This window comes from Lipophrys pholis (assembly GCF_963383615.2).
Source record: "Lipophrys pholis genome assembly, chromosome: 5".
Classification (NCBI taxonomy): domain Eukaryota; kingdom Metazoa; phylum Chordata; class Actinopteri; order Blenniiformes; family Blenniidae; genus Lipophrys; species Lipophrys pholis.
The window spans coordinates 10049973-10059117 of record NC_137628.1 but is presented as its reverse complement, the minus strand read 5'-3'; the positions used below and the strand labels follow the sequence as shown (position 1 = coordinate 10059117).

General features: G+C 40.1%; 1 protein-coding gene across 2 annotated transcripts; it reads right to left on the bottom strand.

Moving 5' to 3' along the window:
* Positions 1 to 222: 222 nt before the first annotated feature.
* Positions 223 to 8789, bottom strand: LOC308110392 (SLAM family member 5-like). 2 transcript variants are annotated; one of them, XM_080464648.1, is made up of 6 exons: positions 8691 to 8789; positions 4797 to 5099; positions 3952 to 4257; positions 3749 to 3862; positions 1979 to 2023; positions 223 to 891 (listed from the first exon to the last, which is right to left on the bottom strand). In XM_080464648.1, exons 1-5 carry the CDS (start codon positions 8725 to 8727, stop codon positions 2010 to 2012), a joined length of 774 nt encoding a protein of 257 aa, XP_080320774.1. In that variant the 5' UTR covers positions 8728 to 8789; the 3' UTR covers positions 223 to 891; positions 1979 to 2009. The 2 variants fall into 2 exon arrangements, with proteins under 2 accessions (XP_080320774.1, XP_080320773.1); XM_080464647.1 differs by lacking the exon at positions 1979 to 2023 and having other exon boundaries at positions 8691 to 8787.
* Positions 8790 to 9145: the final 356 nt, after the last annotated feature.

The following is a 9145-nucleotide window of genomic DNA, read 5'->3' as shown; positions in this document are numbered from 1 at the left end:
TTTGAGTCGTTAATCTTTTCAAAAGACGCCATGTAGAGGTAGCTCGGGTATTTATGAAGGGATAGCTCTGAATGTGAAGCTTTGACTGTTAATAAACTTCTGAGTGTTCATGAAGCTCCACCTGTCTATGGGGCAGTGACTGTAAATAAAATGTAGATAAAAATACAATACCTTCAAAAAAGAAAAACAATGTCTAAATAAGGACGAGAGCAGAACACTTCAGGACAAAACATGAATTTAATCAGAAAGATCTCAATTACCATTAGATTAACAATCTGCCAAATAAAATGAATCTGCAGGTAGATGAAGCAGGTGGTGCAGTGGAGGAGGAGGAGGAGGAGGAGCTCTCAGACCGTGGCTGCTTTTTAAATTGGATTCCTGGAAAATTACTCGTTACTTCATCAGTTACTGCAAAATAATTAGTTACTTACTGAAGTAGAGCCAAATTTCACAAGCTTCAGGTTGCATACCATGATGCACTGCTTTTACCTTGCCAGTCAGTAGTTTGTGATAAATAACGTGTCCACTCTTAATGCTACTATCTGAAAGTTTGTATTTAAATTTAGGAACAGTCTGTAGCTGTCAAACAAGGACATTAGAAAGGTTTTTATCAGACCAAAGTGTCAGACAGGTACACATCTGCACTTTGAAGGCATATACAGTCCACCAGGTTCAGAGCTGTTATGAGTACACCGAACCTGTAGGGGGCATTGTCTTTTTTCACTTTTGAATTTCAAGATATTCACAACTGAAGGGTAACCAGGTCTGGGGGGGGAAGCTGCAGTTTAAAGTCTCACATGTTCAGCAGTCTGTGGGACTAAATGCCAGCTGGTCATAGACGGCATTAAGATTGTTAGGCTGAGAATTTGATGGTTCCTGTGAGATCCGATCCTGGGGAGGAAGAGGAAGAGGAAGAGGAGAAGTTAAATTAAAACAAACTGACAAACAAAAGTTTCTTAACCTTTGAAATTGCTTTTGTAAAACTGTAAAGAATAAGAACTTTCCTGTCAAGCACATCAGGATGTTGTTAGGTAATTCGTTTTGCACGAGCAGGAGAAAGCGTCTGGCAGTATGCACTGATACGTTTAAAAAACACACAGGACAGTAAAAGCAGCAAAAACATGGAGAGGCACTCACAGGCTCACTGACAGAATTAAAACGTGAATAAATAACTAAAAGAACTGCTAAAATGCCAATATAACAAAACTGTTAAAAATATATTAAAATAAAAACAATAAATTAGGGAACAACCAGGTCTGACTTCCGTTAAATAATAAGACCCAAAAGTAAAGTGCACTAAATCTTGTTTAAAGAGAAACTGCAGCAAGGCAAGGCAAGGCAAGGCAAATGTATTAAAAGAATACAATTCAAACACAAGGCAATGCACAGTGCTTTACAAAGAAATAAAAGAAACACATTTAAGTTAAACTAAGATAAGATCAACTTTATTGTCTGTATAGTTAAAGGTATATTTAAATAATCAAAAGCAGGAATGTGTTGAAAATGTTTCAAATGTGTCAACGTCTGTTAATGGTTTATCAATGTTTAGATATGCTCATATTTATCAATAACTGAAAATCTAAGAGCTTAAAAAAGCACCATTTATTTTGCAAGTCTTTTTGAGGTATAATCCTAAAAGGCTTTAAAAGATGGATTGATGTGTTGGTGAAAATATACCTAAGTCATCATTGGAAGTGGAGCTGACCAGCCGCTGCAGCTGTATGTTATACAGCGACTGTAAGCTCCGCTGTTACGAGCGATACTTTATGAACCACTGTCTTTATTTTCTGGAGCCACTAGGTGGCGCTGTCTGTTCAAAAAACGTTTGAAAGCACACTTCATTGCTGGTCTTTCATACTCTATCTTCCAACCAAGATTACCATCTGGTGGAGACAGAAAATAAAGAAAGTGGTTCCTGAAGCTTCATGAAGCTTTGTTTAGCCATCACTCGCTGTGTCTCCGTGATCAGCTGGCTTACCCATTAGATTATTTGGTTGAGTTCCTTCCTTTTAAGAGATGGTTTCTAAATCATGACACCAGTGGAAAGGATAAAACAGATTCAATTAAAACAAGATAATAAACTCTCATCAGGGTCGGGACGGCTGGATTTAGGGACTAGGACAACATCAGCATCCTTCCAGTGCTTCATACTGGACCAGGCTGAGCGGAACTCCAGTCTAGCTTTATAGCTTATTTGCTTTTAAAAGATCTATATTAAGGTTTTTGGTTACTGTCTGTAGATCTGATTCTCCTCCTTGGTGGAATTCTAATGTCTTTAACAGATTTGTTAACCCATGGCTTATTGTTAGAGTGTATTTGAACTCTCTCACTGGGTATAAGCATGTCTCTACAGAAAGCTGAGTATGAATAAACAACATCAGTTAGTTCATCCAAGACCTTACAAGATTCCTCCAACATCTCCCAGTCTGTACTGTCGAAGCATTCCTATAGAGAGCGTACAGCATCATTCGTCCAGACTTCCACATACTTACTTTGGACTACCTCTTTCAAACAGTCTTATAAATGGGTAGAAGATGCAAGCAGTTGTGGTCTGCAGAACCTGGGGGGGTGGGGGTCCATCCAAAGCATCTTAGATGGACCCAGAACACAACGGTCCATCAAAGAGGAGTGAGCAGAGATTTGAAAGCAGCTCATGAGTCTAGGTCAGGGCTCTGCAACCTTTATGACCAAAACAGACTTTTTGTGGGGGATTTTCCCCCAAATCAAATTCATTTATGAAGTTTAAATTATAATTTGAGATTGTACCATTTGATGATATTTTCAGCTGATTTTCTACCTGGTTTTAGTGTTTCATCCTTCTATTCCAGCATTTTTCTGACCATTTCGAATCAAATCGAATCGATTCGTATAGAATAGAATAGAATAGAATAGAATCAAATAGAAATGTTTTATTAAACTCATAAGGAAATTCCTTTAACCATGGCTGCACACAGAATAAATAGGGAGTTCAATATCAAAAAGGACAGAAAACAAAATCCTGGTCCTGAATTCCAGCCAGTCTAAAAGTCCCTCTAATGAGCTCTACTGAGAACAGGCCATTTCTCTGTCTGTACAATGATCAGCTCATTGTACATTGTCTGTCCATGACTACGCCACACCCCTCTCTAGAAGAGGATGTGGTTTTCACTCACGGTATCACAAAGTAATATTTACAGTGGAGGTATTGCTACGACTCATAGAAATGCTGTTGTACGACCATACCAGTTTGAACCAGAATCTGAGCCAGCAGGAGAGGCTCCTCAAGACCTTCAGTCACTTTTCAGAATAGCGTGTTAAAAATACTGTAAGTCTGAATATGTTATTCAGTTTGGTCGTATGTGTTGTTACGTAGCTACCAGTAGCTCCTGCTAACTGTAAGGCCAACTGTTACAGTATGAATATTATACTGAATATAATCAGTTTATCAGTAATCTTTGTAAGTCTTTATCTACCCGTGAGAGGGTCAAAGTGAGTATCAATACCAGTGGGAGTGGTTTAATTCCCCAGTTGATGTCACAAAGGGAAAATCTTTTATTCGCCTGTACGTGTACACATTTGCTTAAAGGAGTAGTAAGCAAGTGAGGGAAATGACTTTCTTCACTTCTGGAGCCTCGTACACAGGCTATGGGGACACACGTTACTGTTAGAAAACCATTACAAAGCAAATGTGTATAATATGGAATGTTTAGAGTTAATAAAGATCTGTCAGTTTGCTTTGTGATGAAGTAAAAATAGAAGAGGAACCTGCCTTCTGTCTGTCCCACTGTCGACTTCTTCTGGAGACAAAACCTCCAGATGGTATAAACAGAGAGTAACAAGACGACACCACACACGATGGGGATGATGATGATGATGATCACATCTGTTAAAATCACACATAAACACCACAACTCACCAAACAGTCTTTGAAATATGAGTTATTGTTCCAGGTCGGGGTCAGAGGTCACTCACGATGTCTGGACACTGTGGAGCTGCTGGTGTTGACTCTATGGTTCAGTTGACAGAACGTCCTCACATCAACTGACACTGTTTTATTCTCTACAGGGTTTTCAGCCACACATTGAAGAGAAGAGTTCAGGTCCTGCTGGTAGAATAAAGTCAGAGACAGAGAGGCAGCAGAGAGGCTCTTCTTCTGGATCTTCAGGTCTTTGGACCATAGGAGCGTGACGTCCTCCTGAGCTGAGTCCACAGAGCAGCTCAGAGAGCAGCTCTCAGAGCTTCTGTTCAATACGCTCACTTGAGGAGTCGGTACAGAGTCTGCAGAGCAACGACACAGAGAATCACATCCCAGTCAGGATACAGTCTGAATAATGATACAGGATTAATAATGATAGTGTACAATGAGAAGACTGCAGTAATACTTGCTGAATGGAGATGTTGTTTTATGTCTGGATGTTTTTTCACAGAGAGATTGATATAATGTAGATACTTCTCATTCTGTTCTCTTTGTTTTTTGGTATTTATACACTACTTTCTACTCTAATAAGTTAAATACTTTAACAAGGCGCCTGATGAAAACTGCACCATTAATTTAGTTGCTCCTGCTACAATAAAAATACTCATTCTGTTTTCTGAAGTGACTTCAAGCCGAAAACTAATGTGCTGATATGGCAGCAGAATGATTATTGCAATGATGGACCATCTCCACCAATCAGCCCAGTTGAGGGTCTCCTGGTGTTAAAGTTGATCAGTGCTGTGTGTGAAGGCAGGTTCCACCCAGGACAGGTCAAGAGTCCCTCACAGGACAAACCCAGAGAGACACACATCACCAGACTGGACACACAGATCAAACGTACCGTACACCATCAGTTTATACTGTACATTAACAGTTCTTCCTTCCTTAGAGTCAACTGTATATATCCCAGAATCATTCTTCTGCAGCCCAGTGAGAGTAAAATATCCCGTGTTCTGGTTCCAGTGAAGTCTCTTCTTGTACTTTTCTCCATATATCGCCACCGGTTTTTTCCCCTCCACCTTAGCTATCGTATTGCTTTCATATGACAGAAATCCTTTCTCCTGAATAGACTCAGGCAGAGTGGTGTTTCCTCCTGCAGAGGCTGTCAGGGTCTCCAGTGGATCAGCAGCAGATGAGATGATCACTGTGAAATAAAAACACATGCATCCATCAGAAGGACAATTAGCTGCAATTTAACAAGAACTGGATCAGAAAAGCTCCATCAGCCTCGTAAACTTCTGCAGGTCAAAGTGGAGCAAAGAACTTTAATGATGTATTTGAGAAGAAGAGGTGTGCTTATAAATCTGATCCATTTCTGTCTGCCTGCTCAACTCTGTGATTATACCTGAAGAACCTGAATCCTTCACAGCAAGCAGCTCATAAACCTCTTCCTTTTAGCAAAACCTGTAACCTACACCTTTCATGAGGAGTGGATGTGTGTGTGTGTGTGTGTGTGTGTGTGTGTGTGTGTGTGTGTGTGTGTGTGTGTGTGTGTGTGTGTGTGTGTGTGTGTGTGTGTGTGTGTGTGTGTGTGTGTGTGTGTGTGTGTGTGTGTGTGTGTTTCTGTTTCAGAAAGCAGCCATACAGCAGTGTGTGAAGTTCAGGCAGCTTGTTTTGATTTTTTTTAATCAAGTACAGTACATTCTTTACTTAACATATAAGTACAGTACAGTTTTATTTAATCTTTAAGAACAGTTTTTTGTTCGTTTGTTTTACATTTATTTAAGTCCAATGTTTATCTGACTTTTCTGTGCTTTTAATTGAATCATTATTTAAGTACAGTCTTTTATTCTCCTATATTTAAGCGTAGTGTTACTAATCTAACTGTGTAAAATTTTACAATGGCTGACAATTTTAAATATACCTCTTTAGGAGTAAAACCTCTGCCTTGTTTTTGATGAATGCTTAGGCTTACTAGGCTACTGTATAGTGTTGGTCGTACTGGTGGTATTTGAAGAGCCAAGTATTTTCTGGGTGGTAATCGGTGTAAAAAGTTTGAGAACCACTGCTGTAGACCAGAGGCTGACAAAGTGCGGCCCATGAATCAATGGTGGCCTGCCATGAATTACAGTTGCTAGTTTAATCCAAGTGTACATTGCTTAGAAAGGCTCAATCTCTGTTTCATGGTCTTTGACGACATCTATAGGTTTGGTTTAGGGATAAGCGGTAATTGCTGGTGTGGCCTTTAGGTGCGCTGTGACTCACCAAATACACCAAAAATGCAGAAGAAGACACGGAAAACATAGAAGTTGATTCCTCCTCATAGACGACGCACATCTGTGGAAAACAGATGTGCGTCTCGCCCCTCCACACCACAAAGCCGATCAGGCGTTTTAGAATTTCCCCAAGCGACAACCCATGTTAAAAAAAAACTACTTTTTTGGGCTTCTAAAGCGCAGCGCCGTGTGGATGATAGAACGTGTGGACAGGCCCTGAGACTGAATGGCTGGTCTAAATCTTTTTTTTTACATATTCTGAAATGGAATGTTATTCATTTTCATTAGCCTTTATTTAGTCAGAAGAACCACATTGAGATTAATAATCTCTTTTAAAAGTGTGTCCTGGCATCCCAAGTTTGACTGTAGAGGGCAGAAAACCCCGTTTTGGAATTCGTGCAGTAAAATGTTTCTCAAGGTTTTCTCAAGTTTTGCTTCATTTATTAATTAAAATGTATTTCTTGCACATTATTGAATGCAGATCAATAAATGTAAATTATAGAGATGCAACCTGGTCATTAAGATTATTACAAATGGGATTTTGTTTTGGGCTGTTTTTCCCATTGTTTTCTTTGGCGGCCCTCAGTCCAATGTTGGGTTCTTAAATTGGCCCTCAGGTATCAAAACTTTGAGAGCTCCTGCTGTAGATGATCATTCTGCTGCCTCAACCTTAAAGGGGACATATCATGCTAAATCCACTTTTTTAGCCCTTAAATGCATTTTGTTGTATATTTAGAGTGTTTAGAAGTACAGAAAAGTTCAAAGTAGTCTCTTCAGGTGCTCCGTTGATATCTTTATATTCTGTTTTGGTCATATTTTGCGATCGGTTTCGATTTTTCTATTCTCTATTACGTTTTTTGAACAATGACGTCACAGTATTCTCAGCGGAACTGCCAAATTAGGACATCGACATTTCGAGCAATCCGCCATTTTTGTTTCTCGCTGCGGTTTTGTAGTCCAACCGAAGTTACGAGAGGATAAGTCGAAATGTTCGGTTGTTGGATGTAGTAACCCACAAGCTTCGTTACACCGTCTCCCAGCATCAGAACCTTTTCGAAGTGCCTGGTTGAGTTTTATTTTTCACAGAAATGTACCCACATCTGTGGGTAAGGTCATTTTTGTGTGCGCGAATCACTTTAAGGACGACTGCTTCAGCAACCTCCGCCAGTATAAAGAAGGATTTGCCGAAAGACTTGGTCTGATTGAGCGGTCAGTTCCTTCTATCTATGGAGACGACGAACAGAGCACTTCGGTAAGCTGTATATAACGCTAAAAAGTGTGATGATAAGACGTCCCTGTCATTGTTTTGTTAGCATTAGCAGTTGCACCGTCTTCATATGTTAGCGCTGTGTGCTCGTTTTAGATTATAATGTAACTTCTGTGTTAAATAGTCGTTGTAATACAGGCAGTATTGTAGTAGTGGGCATGGATGGAGAAGTTAGTGTAAATATAGTAACACACCATTGCGTTACATCCATATGAAGACGTTGTTCTGTAGGTGCATCATCGTCATTTTCATCTCGCTCCGCCGGGTCCGACTCTGGCTCCAACATGTATGGCTGGATGGACAAATCTTCCCTTGTTGACATTTTGTAAATAATGTGTGAATATAAAGTTTCTGCGCCGCTAGATAATTGTATCTGTTCTATCAAACTACAAAGATGGCCGAACAGGGTGACGTTGAACCGAGTATCACCTCTGCAACCTGGAGAGGAGGCGGGGTATGAAGTGTCTCATTTGCATTTGAAGAGACCGCCCCAAAACGAGTTGCTCTCAGAAGCACATCAGAAAAGGGGTTGAAAAGGGGCCTGTGGAGCTCTAATAATGAGGAATTCAGACCCAAGCATTGCAGTTTCGCGTTGTATAGACCACAACTGTATGATTTATATGTAAAAAGGAAGGATTTAAAAGCATGATATGTCTCCTTTAAGTTGGGATATACAGCTATACAGAGCCTCGGAAACCTTCAGTGACCAGAAGATCACTTTTATTCTGTTTTTTTCTTTGTCCTTTAAACACAACCTGCCTGAACTTGTTTTTCATAGTAAAGAGATGAATTGAGAGCCACTCCAGAGGTCTGTACTACGACGCTGGATTTTCCCTTATTGAAATTAATTAATCAATACAAACAAATATATACTCTTTTTTTGCAAGAAAAATATATGAATGTACTTATAAAATTAAATCACACAAAGACTTATTAAAGAATTCATCCTTCTTGTTCACATCAACACAACTGACTGAGAGAACGATAGTGAAGCTCCGCTCGGTGCGTCTTCGCGTGACATCCGAGGGGCCGTTACATATAGGAATATATAAGAGCATAAATAAGACCAATGAGCATCAAACAGAACGAATGCAAATGAAACATCATGCTTTTCTTAGTATCTATTTCATTTCTGAAGCTTCTTTTCTCGGAAAACTGCTTTCTCCGTTTGATTTAGTCAGAAATTTCCACTTTTTCAAAGACATGAAGCTGATCAAGTGTTTGCGATGTGATGAGCAAACAAAAAACTCACCTAAATAGAAGAAGAAGATCGATCCTGGAAGCTCCATTATCAAGTTAAAGAATCAACAGCGTGTGAGTCCACAACGGACATGTGCAAAACATGAAGGGTGGGATCTAATGCGGGATCGGGAAGTGAGCAGGACACACACACGCACGCACGCACGCACACACACACACACACACACACACACACGCACACACACACACACACACACACACACACACACACACACACACACACACACACACGTGGGTTGGAAACGAAAGCTTTTGGGGGGATTTCTCCCAGTCACGAGATAAAAGGAGTAAACTGTATTCAGGTGCTGCAGAGGACAACTGAAAACCTTCACAACAGTTATATTCTTGCTGGTGACAAAACGACTCTTCCTGTACCATTTGGAGGAGCTCAGTTTCTCTGGCTTCACGCTTCACCACAGTGCTGATAGGAATGAGTCGTCAGAAGCA